Source organism: Geotrypetes seraphini, chromosome 13, assembly GCF_902459505.1.
Source record: "Geotrypetes seraphini chromosome 13, aGeoSer1.1, whole genome shotgun sequence".
In the NCBI taxonomy this organism is placed as follows: domain Eukaryota; kingdom Metazoa; phylum Chordata; class Amphibia; order Gymnophiona; family Dermophiidae; genus Geotrypetes; species Geotrypetes seraphini.
The window spans coordinates 59,351,881-59,366,465 of record NC_047096.1 but is presented as its reverse complement, the minus strand read 5'-3'; the positions used below and the strand labels follow the sequence as shown (position 1 = coordinate 59,366,465).

The following is a 14,585-nucleotide window of genomic DNA, read 5'->3' as shown; positions in this document are numbered from 1 at the left end:
CCCTCCCAAGCAAGCACTCAGGTGACCTCACTAGCTTTGCTACCTATTTAATCTATGCCCTCTCTGGACGGCACCTGATGCATCACATAACAAGGAGCACGTGCTCCTTAGCGCACTCCTTTGTGTAACTCCTGAGGCCTAGTGCTGCGTGATTCGCTGATTTGAATTGATTCAGTAGCAACAATCAAAACTTAACTCTCCTCAAAAAATGACTGACGAACGGGAGCTTTTGAGAGTCAAGTACCTCTGTGACTCCCTTATATTGTTCTGGGGCTTTTCCCATCACCTATGTTTTGATATGTATGGTGACTATTAAACTATATATGCCGTGAGGTCTCCCTCTCTCTTTTTGAGGAGAGTTAAGTTTGATCGTGGTGGTGTTACAAAATAAACCTGCCAGAACATTTGAAAAAAATGCCCAATTGGAAAGGGAAAGCATATCGAATGGAAAAATCGATTCAATTGGTCAAATCAAATCAAAAATTTTTTCGCTGAATCAAGCAGCACTCCCTTTTCTCACTACCTCACTTCTTGTAGATTTCTGTTTCTTTTTATTGCTCTCGTTATGGCTCCAATTCACTTTCTACTTCTCATTCTCACTCTTCCCAAACTCATTCCTTTTCCCTCTCCATGCCACAAGTCCTCACAATCCTTCTCCTTTTCCTATCCCCTTACCAGCCATCTTGTCCATTTACCCCCACTCTCTGATTCCTATGCTCCAGCAAGTTTTTAATCCATGTGAGTATTTCACCCTTGATGCCATGGCATGCAATTTTCTGAAGTAGTTGTTCATGTGGAACTTTGTCGAATGCCTTCTGAAAATCCAGACATACAATGTTGACCGGGTCGCCCTTGTCTATCCGCCTTTTTACTCCCTTGAAGAAGTGCAGCAAGATCGTCAGGCAAGATCTGCCTTTACTGAAACCATGCTGGCTGGACCTCAACAGATCGTGTCCGTCAAGGTGATCAATGATGCGGTCCTTTATCAGCGCCTCTACCATCTTTCCCAGTACCGAGGTCAGACTCACTGGTCTGTAGTTTCCAGGCTCTCCCCGTGAACCTTTTTTGAAGAAGTCAGCAAAGGCCAAGTCAGGAGAGTAAGGTGGCTGGGGAAGAACTGTCATCATGTTTTTTGCGGTTATTCTTCTGGTCGTCGGTCATCAACCATGGAACAAATTTTGCCACAACGCGAGACATCCCCAACTTCTTTGGTAGAATATTGTGGCATGAATCAATGGAGATATGCATTGCATTCCTCTGCCAATTCTCTAACAGTTAATCGCTGATTAGTGCAAATAAGAACCCTCACTTGATCAACATGATCATTATCAGTTGACGTTGATGGTCTTACAGTTCACGATTCGTCTTCCACTGATTCATGACCACTTTTGAACTGTGAATACTATTCAAAACACCTTCCCCAACTCATGACATCTTCCCCATAAGCCACTTTCAACATTTCATAAGGTTCTGTAGCGGTCTTACCAATTTAAGACAGAACTTCACGCTATAGTGCTGCTCATTGAGGTCACACATGATAAAAAATAGCCGATCATGAAAACACACTTTCACAAAAACTGCTGCAGCTCGGCGACAAAACGAGATATAGACAAACAAAAAAAGGTTACTCGTGAGGTTTCAAGCTCCTCGACGCCACCTAGCGCATCTCAAAAGAACTTCCCGTTGGCACACAATTCAAACTGTCCTGGAACTTTTTGAACCGACCACATTCTTTAGTTACTTAGTTATTAGGGACAGACAGGTCCAGTTCTGGGTTGGCATCACTTGTGTGTGAGTCAGTGGGACCAGAAAGCTGAGTCACAGGGAAGGCTCAGGGCCAGTACATGCAGCAGATACGAGTTGCTTTTGCTGCCAGCAAAGAACTGAAGGATTTAAAAGGTAATGGGAGGTTGGGGAGAGTTAAGAGACCCCAGTCGCCTGAGAGGGGAGGGAGAGCTGCTGGGCAGGGGCAGGGTTCTCATGCCCCTCCAAAAAAAATGTGATTGTCTAGTGCGTCCCTTCTGGGAATTTTTGATATTTAGCACCGGTGCCTGGGTAATTATCCAGATAAGATAGAATATTTATTATGGTGGCATTGCAGCAGAAATGAGCTTGCAACTTTTGCTTGCTTCAGACAAGCCTGCAAAAAGCCTCGCTTACCACTGAACCTTTGTGCACATGTGTCTGGCAGGCATCCCCCCCTTATTAGCACTCAAGTTCTGCAGACATAAAATTTGTATGCCATCAGCTTTCTGCACACTCCAGTATTCAGGTCACGGCAGAAGGCAAACATTCAGTCATCCACTACAAGCCTCTCGCCAACAGCCCCACAGTGACAGGTATGCAACTGGGCTTCCATATGGCCTGGACTTCAGGTACCAGGCATTCTTTTAGCCATGAGGTTTGTGTACATGATTGAGCAATTGAAAAAAACAACAACCAATCTTTTTGGTCTCTAGGAAGCAAAACACAGAATGTGACACAATAATTGATTAGTCCTAATCTCTTTGTCAAAGGTCAGTTTGATGCGTAAACATGAATTTCTCCTCATAAAAACAGGTCAACAAAAATGAAGAGCTGAGGGTCAGGGACTGTAGGGTCACAGGGCTGTGGCTCAGGGTGCTGGAGCCACAGAGTGTGTATGATGTGCTGTGAGGACTCTGGAGGTGTAAAATATGCACAACCAAGTCGTGTGCCAATCTGGCCTCCAGCCTTCTCATGGTGTACATGAACTGAATAATTGCACAACACCAGTGTCCAAGAAAAGAAAACCTAGCACACAAAAGAGGTATGAGGAATAGCCTGATTGTTGGAGGGCTGAGATCAAGGAGAGCCTGCAGTTCCTTGTGATGCTGGACAAGTCACCCTCCATTGCCCACAGGTTCAAGCTCAGATTGTGAGCCTTCAGGGACAGAAAAATACCTACTGTACCAGAATATTCACTGCTTCAAGTGATGGAATAAAAGAAGTTCTAAAAGAAATAAAATATGTGGAAATAACAGAACTGCAGCATGGACATAAGAATAGTCTTACTGGGCCAGACCAATGGTTCATCTAACCTGGTAACCCATCTTCACGGTGGCCAATCCAGGTCACAAGTACCTGGCAAAAGCCCAAAGAGTAGCAACATTTCAAGCTACCGATCCAGGGCAAGAAGTGGTTTCTCTCATGTCTGTTTCAATAGCTGACTATAGACTTTTCCTCCAGGAACTTGTCCAAACCTTTTTTTTTTTCAAAACCAGCCTGCATATGTTAATTACCTATCTACTTTAAACTTATACACAATTTCATTCCTTAGCGGCTGCAAACAGGTCAGGCTGTCAAGATAATTCTAACGAGAGACAGATTTGCAAGCAATGGAGGTAGCATGCGTGCAGATACCTCATGCATATTCATGAGGGGAAAGTAAAGATACAAATGGAAGAGAAAATAGATGACAGTAAAACGAGGAGACAAGACATTTTTTAGATATATCAGTGATAGGAAGAAGTACAAAAGTAGAATTGTAAGACTCAAAAGTGAAGGGGAGGAATATGTAGAAGCTGATAAAGAAAAGGCTGAATTGCTTAACAAATATTTCTGTTCTGTGTTCACGGTTGAAGATCTGGGAGTGGGACCGCAGAAGACAAATGCAAATAGGGATGGTGGAATGGTAGACCCCGATCGATTTTCAGAGGGTTGTGTTTCGTGAGAAGCTAGCTAAATTAAAGGTAGACAAAGCGATGAGACCAGATGGTGTACATCCGAGGGTGCTGAAGAAACTTAGGGAAGTTCTGGTGGCTCCACTGACTGACCTTTTCAACGCTTCTCTAAAGTCGGGGCTGGAGAAGGGCGGATGCGGTCCCTCTACACAAAAGTGGAAGTAAGGAAGAAGTAGGGAATTACAGGCCAGTAAGTCTAACTTCTGTGGTAAGCAAATTAATGGAAATGCTTTTTTAAAACAGAGAATGGTGAAGTTTCTGGAATCCGGTAGATTACAGGACTAGAGGCAACATGGATTTACTAGAGGTAGGTCTTGTCAGACAAATCTGATCAATTTCGTTGAATGGGTGACCAGAGAATTGGATAGAGCACGCTAGATGTGGTGTATTTAGATTTTAGAAAAGCCTTTGACAGTGTACCACACGGACGGCTAATAAATAAACTGAGTGCACTTGGGATGGGCTCCAATGTGATGGGCTGGGTCAGGAACTGGTTAAGTGGAAGACGACAAAAGGTAGTGGTCAATGGAGATCACTCTGAGGAAAAAGATATTACCAGTGGTGTGCCTCAAGGTTCTGTTCTTGAGCCTGCTCTTTTTAACATTTTTATAAGCAATATTGCTGAAGGGCTGTCAGGTAAGATTTGCCTCTTTGCGGATGATACCAAAATCTGTAATAAAGTAGACACCCCGGATGGTATGAATGACTTGAAGAAAGACCTGGTGAAGCTTGAAGAATAGTCTGAAATTTGGCAGTCTTGCATCTGGGCTGCAAAAACCCAAAGGAACGGTAAAGTTTTGTGCACGACAGAAGAGCAGGACTTGGGTGTGATTGTATGTGACAATCTTAAGGTGGCCAAACAGATTGAAAAGGTGACGGCGAAAGATAGAAAGATGCATAGGTGCATAGGAAGAGTTATGGCCAAAAGGAAAAAGTATGTATTGATGCCCCCGTATAAGACTCTGGTGAGACCTCATTTAGAATATTGTGCACAATTCTGGAGATCGCACCTTCAAAAAGATATAAAAAGGATGGAGTCGGTCCAGAGGAAGGCTACGAAAATGGTGTGTGGTCTTCGTCATAAGGCGTATGGGGGACAGACTTAAAGATTTCAATATGTATACTTTGGAGGAAAGGCGGGAGAGGAGAGATATGATAGAGACGTTTAAATACCTACGTGGCATAAATGCACATGAGCAGAGTCATTTTCATTTGAAAGGAAGCTCTGAAATAAGAGGGCATAGGATGAAGTTAAGAGGTGATAGGCTCAAGAATAATCTAAAGAAATACTTTTTTATTGAAAGGGTGGTAGATGTATGGAACAATCTCCCAGAAGAGGTGGTGGAGACAGAGACTGTGTCTGAATTTAAAAAGGCATGGGATAGGCATGTGGGATCTCTCAAAGAGATAATGGTTACTGAGGATGGACAGACAGGATGGGCCATGTGGCCTTTATCTACCATCATGTTTCTATATTATTCTTCTGCCCTACGGTATAGACTTTTTGGACACAAGTTTGGAGTCATAAACACATGCTACTGAAAACTATTGAACCACGCAATTGTTCAGGAATAATTTTCAATATATTTCCTCCAAAAACTGCCTTTACAGAGCCTGTTAAAAACTACATAAAGATCATAGTTTAGGTGTATATTGTTACTGAGAATTTACTTGGCTGGAATGACTTCTTATCTTTATTTTTGAATTTATTATGGGATTTTGTTGTTTTATTTGTACAATCTTATTCTCAACTGAAAACGTACCTATTTTGTATATACCTCCAATTCAAATAGTTTCTCTATTCTGCTGATGTTTAATTTCATTTTATGTATTTTTAAAAACCCAATAAATATTATTGAACTTAAAAGATTTGCATACAATGAAGATGCAGGCAATTTTATCTCATGTATGTTCATTATGAGTACATAAGAACAGCCTTACTAGGTCAGACCAATGGTCCATCAAGCCAAGTAGCTCGTTCTCACGGTGGCCAATCCAGGTCCCTAGTACCTGGCCAAAACCCAAGGGGTAGCAACATTCCAGCATCTCAAAGAATAGCAAGATTTCAGAACCCCAATGAGAGTTAGTAGAAAGTGATCCCAGCCTAGAGGAATTAACAGAAGAGGAAAAAATGTAGGAGAATGAGAGAGCAAGACAGAGAACATTCAGACAAAATGATAATGTTCCATAAATGCTGTTTATTAACTCATGTTCCAGTTGGTGATGTAGACAGTGATGGTTGGGCTGACAGCTAATGAATACTTAAATATCTGCAACTTGAAATTTTGTCAATCTGCTTTTCAACTTTTAAGCCACATAAATGGACCACTTCATTGTTTTCATTTCCCCACAGTTGGGTCAATAGAAGGGAAAACAGCTCTCAACCAAATTTTTCAAATATACATCATCACTAAAAGGCCTACAATCGCTGATGCCTTATTCATTTTAGCATCCTAAACAACCAGGTGAAAGGCTTGTGATGTGGTCCAGTGTCCTTTGGTGTTTTTTTATATCAACTCTTAAAAAGTCAACACCATGGTAATACTCTGCATTTCTACCATATCTGTCTTCTCACTCCTCTGTCGGCCGCCAGTCAGCCAGGGCTTCTCGCAGCAGTGCCTCTACTTCGGGGCGGCGGCTCATCTTGTTTGCTTTGCCCTGGAAGCGACCCCGCTTCCCGGCACCTTTTCCCTCCAGAAGCTCAGCCACTCTGCCAGGACAAGAGACAGAAGCAGGGAAATGAAACACAAGAGGAAAAAGAAGGCTGCAGATTTTTAATGGTAACAAGTCAATCTAATCCTAGTTTTATTTATTAAAAAAATTTATATTTAGCACTAAATGGTTTACATAATTTACATACATAAAATTATAAAAAAAAACATAAGACAAACAATCCTCAGAGGTCATATCTGCAAACTAACACCAAAGCTTTTATAAAGAGATCGTGAATAATTCATCAATTATACCAGAGAAACAAATTATTGGCTAGAAAAAGGCGTCTTGAGTAGTTTTTTAAACAAGCCCTTTTTATGGCCATTTCGTATTTGGCCCACAAGGGAGTTACCGATTTTAACTCCTGCACAGCAGAAAGTCATCTTACCAGTCTCCACAAGCCTCAGGTTTGCTTTCGTTTTCAGTAAAGCTAAAGTCTCAGAACATAATGATCTGTTTAGAAAAGCAGCATAATTATAAATTATGTAGCTTTTATGGTTTGTTTTTCATCTTATGTATGTTTTAATTGATGTGAACCATTTAGGTTTTTTTGTAAACGGTATAAAAAAGTTTTTTTTAATAAATAAAAATGTATGCACTGGGAGTAAACCAGAACTGGATGAGTCGACAATACTGAAAAAACTAATCTAAAATGGAAAAAGTTGGCAAACCCCCTGAGTAAAATGCACCACTCGTGTACAATTTTCTCCCTTAGCAAAGAATTTTACAGTACAAAGCCTCCCTTCAACCTAGTTAAAAGACAGCTAGGAAAGTGGCTGGGCCACTTGAAACTTTTATTAAGTACCTGGATCTCAGGTACCGACCCTCCACCTAAAATCACACCAATTGACAGACCTGTTTCACCAATCACATCTTTTCAGTATCTAGGAGTTATAAAAAAACAACAACAAGGCAGGTGGTTGGCAAAATCCAAAATGGTGGTCAAAACAGCAAATCAGCAGAAGTGAAGTAACCAAAATCTGTTTATTGTAGTGGAGACACAATGGACATAAAGAAACCTGACACAGGCTGCGTTTTACCCATGCTAGGGCTGTCCCAGGTACCTTAGATAAATTGTGAGCCCACCGGGACAGACAGAGAAAAATGCTCGAGTACATGAAAAAATTCATGTAAACTGCTCTGAGTTGAATGGTATAGAAAATTGAATGAATGGATCAATCAATCAATCAAGGGTTTAGTCAAACCAGGTGGTGTATAAAAACAGCATCAGTAGCCAGGTTGGAGCAGTTCTTAGCTAAAAGATGGCAGTGCTCCACAGTCTAACTCTGCAGCAACCAGCAGCATAACTCAACTCAAGGAGTTATGCTTGCTTTGTCATTCCTTTTCAGTTCAGATTTCAAGTATGATTAAAACACTGAAATCACTTCGTTTATTATTCTACACATTCATAAATCTTAGATATGAATGCTGTAATACCATCTACCCCAGGTACATTAGATAGATTGTGAGCCCGCCGGGACAGAGAGGGAAAACTGCTTGAGTACCTGAATAAAACGCATGTAAAACCGTTCTGAGCTCCCCTGGAAGAACGGTATAGAAAATGGAATCAATCAATCAATCAATCTATGCAAGTCTGATGAAATCTGACCTCAGACGATTACGAGCATTGCAAAACACCGCTGTAAAAATACTCTGTTGTGCCAAACACTTTGATCACGTTACCCCTTTAATGAAACACCTACATTGGTAGCCCATTGACTATAAAATAAAAAAATGTTTGCTCTATTCAGGTGTCCCTGTATATCTCTCTGTGCTTACAATCCCATATACACCTTTACGTACTTTAAGGTCATTAACAGAAAACAGGCTCCTTCTACCTCCATCGAAGGCTAAATGGGAATCTACCAGGAAGGCTGTCTGAACTCTTTACTGCAACATATCTGATTAGATTAAGCCGAGTCTCCTGATTACGCAGGTGAACAGTAGTGTGGCTGCTCCCTGTGAGTATCTTTATCTTAAAAAGTCAACCAATCATTCCAGAAAGATAACATTGGAGATCTGCTTTTAATTTCCCTCAAAGAGTTTACTGTAAACTGCTTTCATTTGGGTGTCCAAAATTTGCAGTATGTCAAATTTGAATAAACAATAAAACGATCGTTACAGAACCCAAAACGAAAATTACCAAGTGACCACTCTAGCAAAGCCACCGTTTACAGGATAAACTTCTTGCTTCAGACTTGTACTACCGTATTTTCGCGGATATAACGCGCGCGTTATACGTGATTTTACGTACCGCGCATACCCCTCGCGCGTTATATGCCTGAGCGCGGTATACAAAAGTTTTTAAACATAGTTCCCACCCCGCCCGACGCCCGATTCACCCCCCCAGCAGGACCGCTCGCACCCCCACCCCGAACGACCGCTCGCACGCGCTCCCACCCGCACCCGCATCCACGATCGGAGCAAGAGGGAGCCCAAGCCCTCTTGCCCGGCCGACTCCCCGACGTACGATACATCCCCCCCCCCCGGCAGGACCACTCGCACCCTCACCCCGAAGGACCGCCGACTCCCCAACAATATCGGGCCAGGAGGGAGCCCAAACCCTCCTGGCCACGGCGACCCCCTAACCCCACCCCGCACTACATTACGGGCAGGAGGGATCCCAGGCCCTCCTGCCCTCGACGCAAACCCCCTCCCCCCAACGACCGCCCCCCCCCAAGAACCTCCGCCCGTCCCCCAGCCGACCCGCGACCCCCCTGGCCGACCCCCACGACACCCCCACCCGCCTTCCCCGTACTTTGTGTAGTTGGGCCAGAAGGGAGCCCAAACCCTCCTGGCCACGGCGACCCCCTAACCCCACCCCGCACTACATTACGGGCAGGAGGGATCCCAGGCCCTCCTGCCCTCGACGCAAACCCCCCTCCCTCCAACGACCGCCCCCCCCCAAGAACCTCCGACCGACCCGCGACCCCCCTGGCCGACCCCCCCACCCCCCTTCCCCGTACCTTTGGAAGTTGGCCGGACAGACGGGAGCCAAACCCGCCTGTCCGGCAGGCAGCCAACGAAGGAATGAGGCCGGATTGGCCCATCCGTCCTAAAGCTCCGCCTACTGGTGGGGCCTAAGGCGCGTGGGCCAATCAGAATAGGCCCTGGAGCCTTAGGTCCCACCTGGGGGCGCGGCCTGAGACACATGGTCGGGTTTGGCCCATGTGCCTCAGGCCGCGCCCCCAGGTGGGACCTAAGGCTCCAGGGCCTATTCTGATTGGCCCACGCGCCTTAGGCCCCACCAGTAGGCGGAGCTTTAGGACGGATGGGCCAATCCGGCCTCATTCCTTCGTTGGCTGCCTGCCGGACAGGCGGGTTTGGCTCCCGTCTGTCCGGCCAACTTCCAAAGGTACGGGGAAGGGGGTGGGGGGGTCGGCCAGGGGGGTCGCGGGTCGGTCGGAGGTTCTTGGGGGGGGGCGGTCGTTGGAGGGAGGGGGGTTTGCGTCGAGGGCAGGAGGGCCTGGGATCCCTCCTGCCCGTAATGTAGTGCGGGGTGGGGTTAGGGGGTCGCCGTGGCCAGGAGGGTTTGGGCTCCCTTCTGGCCCAACTACACAAAGTACGGGGAAGGCGGGTGGGGGTGTCGTGGGGGTCGGCCAGGGGGGTCGCGGGTCGGCTGGGGGACGGGCGGAGGTTCTTGGGGGGGGGGCGGTCGTTGGGGGGAGGGGGTTTGCGTCGAGGGCAGGAGGGCCTGGGATCCCTCCTGCCCGTAATGTAGTGCGGGGTGGGGTTAGGGGGTCGCCGTGGCCAGGAGGATTTGGGCTCCCTCCTGGCCCAATATTGTCGTGGAGTCGGCGGTCCTTCGGGGTGGGGGTGCGAGTGGTCCTGCCGAGGGGGGAGAAGAATCGGACGTCGAGGGGGGGCATCAGGCTTTCAGGATGGGGACAGGACTTCAAGGGGGGACAGGCAGACCTTCAAGGGGGGACAGGCAGACCTTCAAGGGGGGACAGGACTTCAAGGGGGACAGGCACGGAGAGGCGGGGCAGTGCACCGAAAGTCAGGGTGAGTCGGGGCAACCAGAGGAGAGTCGGGGAGGGCGAAAGGAGAATCGGGGTGGCCAGAGGAGAGTCGGGGAGAGCGAAAGGAGAGTCGGGGTGGCCAGAGGAGAGTCGGGCAGCATGCGCGTTATATGCCTGAGCGCGGTATAGAAAAGTTTTTGTACATATCATCGTGATTTCTGCGCGCTATACCCCTGTGCGCGTTTTACAATGGTGCGCGTTATATCCGCGAAAATACGGTACTGCCAACCACAGAAAGGCATTATTAGTGGCATCCGTTGGCTTTGCTGCTTCTGCTTAACTGGTTTCCAATGGGGGTTTCTTTTGCTTGATTTCTTTTACTGTTAGTTTTGATGAGCTAATGCGGTACCTCTTTGTGCAATCGCTCACTTTGGTCTAACCTGAGAAAGGTTACCGTCATTAGGGTTAAGTAATCTGGCTGGTTTCCTTTTCTATTTAAGAGGAATTTTTAATTGTGTCAATCCTACATTTTCCCACTGAAAAGCTGTATTTGGGCTCCCCTTTTTGAGAGAGGAGGGACAAAGAATGTATACCCAGGCGGTATTGTCTTCTCAGGCTCTCCACTTGGTGCACAGGAACCTCATTTAGCGGAGCTGCATGATCTCCTGCTCCTACCATGCTTCGCTGAATAATCAGGCACCTCTAAGCTACCTGGCACATAGTTGGTGAAGTGAACACATATGTATGTTCTCTAGCTGATTCACCAGCTAGAGAACTGTATCCACTTAAAGCGGGAAATAAGAAAAAACTGCAGACAATATGTACAAGACAATATGTTTATTATATCAAATATTAAATGTGGTCAATGATACCACCTTTCAACAAACCAAGGGACCCGACACGGTACATGTAACATTTTTGAGTCAATGGCTTCCTGGATAATGTCTGATACTGCAGAAGAGAACTGGAAGGTGGTGTTCGAGCCAGGCTGGGAGACTTGAACAGAGGGGCCAAAAGAATTGCCGATTGTTATCCAGTTTGGTTTTATCATAGCCAACTTAAAATAACCATTTACAGATAGGTCCACAATTCACCTGTCTTATTTACTCCAAATAATTTCAAAGTTAATCTTTTATTTTCCAGTTTTAATTATTAATAGCATCTGGGCACGCCCATGATATCTACATATCTTCAATAGTGGTTACATGATCAAAGGGAGAAACCATGCTGTCAGAGCTAGAGAACAGGAGCTCGGATGGAGGGACCCTTTGTTAACAGGGTTGAAAAAGCTTGCAATTTCCATGGCTGTTTGGATGAGAGTTCTAGTAGTAGTGGAAACCAAACTTAGAAAGGCACTATGAGAATCATGGTACTCTTATCTTGGCAAAGTTTGAGGAGAGGACTGGAGAAAATGTGTAAAGGAAATCGTTCCCCCAGTGGAACAGGTCGGCATCTGAAGTCATGCGATCTGGGGTAAAGAGTCTGAAACAAAATTGCGGAAGCTTGCTGTTTAGGGGGGAAGAAAGCAGATCTATTTCCAGTGTTCCTCACCAAGAGAAGATTAGATATAAGACAGACATGCTGAGGGACCACTTGTGAGACTGAAGAAGTCTGCTCAATTTTTCTACAAGAACATTTTGCTTCCCCGCTAGATAAACAACTCTGAGAGATATTTGCTGAGCCGCTGGAAAGGGCGGCAGGCAATTGTCCTGCGCGCAGGTGTTGGGGTGCAATTGACGTGCCACCGAATACTTATGTAGGTAGTCTTATATATACTGTACCTGGGTCCCAGTTTCTCAACTAATTCATTTGGTCCTGCCAGCAGGAACAACCCAGATGTCTTCTCATCTCCGACAGTTAAGAATATCAGGATTTCCTGAGAACAAACAATGAAAGAGAAGGTCAGAGGGCTCCATTTCCTGCATGGGAGTGAAATAAATATAACTGCATACCTATAATGAGTGTGGAGAGCAGGATTCGACAAACACACAGTTAGATAATTTCATTGGGGCAGCGTTGAATCTCTCCCTCCTTTCCCACCACCCCAGGGTCTATCATCTCTCCCTTTCTTTTCCCAACTAGCCTCCTATCCAATATCTCTCTTCCACCTCCCTGCACACCATCCCTTGGGTCCAACTTCTCTCCCTTTCTTTTCCCTCCCTCTGTCACATTGTCCACCATCTCTCTCCCTCTCCTCTGTTTTCAGACCCATTATTTCTTCTACTTCACCCCCCCCCCCTTCAGTCCAGCCTATGCCCCTCCCTTTGGACCCCCCTCCCTCACTTCGTGTACTTCTAATAGCTACCACACCAGGGAGCCCCCCAAATGTCGGCATGCTTCCCCATTCTCTCCACCATCATCCGGGGTCCCCCTGGTCTCTCAGTCTCACTTTAAAAACTAATTACAGCCTGTGGAGGATCGCTGGTGTACTTTCCCTCTGCTGCGGTCTGCCCCAGACCAAAACAGGATGTAGTGTGTAAACTCATAGAAACGCTGATCAAACAGCATATTGACACAATCCTAGACGAAGAAAACCTACGTGATCCACACCAACACGGGTTCACCAGGGGTAGATCATGCCAATCTAACCTGATTAGCTTTTTTGACTGGGTTACTAGACAACTGGATGCCGGAGAGTCACTAGACGTGGTATATTTGGACTTCAGCAAAGCATTTGATAGCGTCCCTCATCGAAGATTACTTTACAAGCTAAAATCGATAGGATTAGGAGACATTCTAACTACATGGATTGGGGATTGGCTGAACGGCAGACGTCAGAAGGTGGTGGTGAATGGTACCCCATCTGAAGCGTCGGACGTGATCAGTGGAGTGCCGCAGGGATCGGTCCTGGGCCCAATTCTATTCAACTTATTCATAAGGGATATGACACAAGGACTTAGAGGAAGGGTATCACTATTCGCCGACGACGCCAAACTTTGCAACATAGTAGGCAAAAGCTCATTACCTGATAATATGACACACGACCTACTGCTGCTGGAACAATGGTCAAAACCTTGGCAGCTAGGCTTCAATGCTAAGAAATGCAAGATAATGCACTTGGGCAAGAGAAACCCGCATAGAGCTTATGTACTAAATGGCGAGACCTTGGTTAGGACCACGGAGGAACGCGATCTAGGAGTGATCATTAGTGAAGACATGAAAGTTGCCAATCAAGTGGAGAAGGCTTCCTCCAAGGCAAGACAAATATTGGGGTGTATCCGCAGAGGTTTCGTCAGCAGGAGACCTGAAGTTATGATGCCGTTGTACAAAGCCATGGTGAGGCCGCACTTGGAGTACTGTGTTCAGTTTTGGAGACCACACTACCGAAAGGACGTGCTAAGGATCGAGTCGGTTCAGCGAACGGCCACCAGGATGGTCGTGGGGCTCAAGGATCTCCCGTATGGTGAAAGACTACAGAAGTTGCGACTTTACTCACTCAAGGAAAGAAGAGAACGGGGAGATATGATCGAAACGTATAAATACATCACGGGACGCATCGAGGCACGCAGCATCCCAGACTTCAAGAACAAATGGGATACCCATGTGGGATCCCTACGAGGTCATGCCAAGGATAGGGTCACTAGGACTTGAATGAGCGGGTCAGTAGAGTGACGGTATAATTACAATGAGCAGGTCAGTAGAGTGACAGTATAATTACAATTATACTTAAGAGGTCAGAAGACCTAAGAGGGTGGGTAAATAGTGTGGGCAGACTTGATGGGCTATATGGCCCTTATCTGCCGTCATTTTTCTATGTTTCTATGTTTCTATGATATCTTCTGGCCCATGGGTCCCTCGACCACCAGAGGACATCCGCTGAAAGTCAGGGGAGGGAAGTTTCACGGCGACTCCAGGAAGTACTTCTTCACCGAAAGAGTGGTGGATCATTGGAACAGACTACCACTCCAGGTGGTAAAGGCCAGCAGCGTGACAGATTTTAAGAATAAATGGGATACTCTTGTGGGATCTTTAAGGAAGTAAATTCAGGGGGGGGATACTTGGAATGGGCAGACTTGATGGGCTGTAGCCTTTTTCTGCCGCTTTTTCTATGTTTCTATGAAGCCTTCTAAACTTTTTACCTAAGTGCCCTGTTATAAAAAGCTCTTTGGAAGCAATTCTCAAAAGCATTTCCATGGCCAAAGCAGTACTTCATGAACAGGTACAGACTTTTTTTTTATAAATCTGTCTTCCCCCAACTCCTCCCCCCTCA

General features: G+C 45.8%; 1 protein-coding gene across 2 annotated transcripts in view; it reads right to left on the bottom strand.

Moving 5' to 3' along the window:
• Positions 1-5,879: 5,879 nt before the first annotated feature.
• The window catches only part of LOC117347206 (alanyl-tRNA editing protein Aarsd1-B-like), a 70,760-nt gene continuing 62,054 nt past the window's right edge, over positions 5,880-14,585 (bottom strand). For both annotated transcript variants that reach the window (XM_033917804.1, XM_033917802.1), the window contains 2 exons: positions 12,157-12,251; positions 5,880-6,411 (listed from right to left, as the gene is read on the bottom strand). In XM_033917804.1, the coding sequence (XP_033773695.1) occupies positions 6,273-6,411; positions 12,157-12,251 (234 nt within the window). In that variant the 3' untranslated portion in view covers positions 5,880-6,272. The remainder of the gene's footprint in view (positions 6,412-12,156; positions 12,252-14,585) is intronic.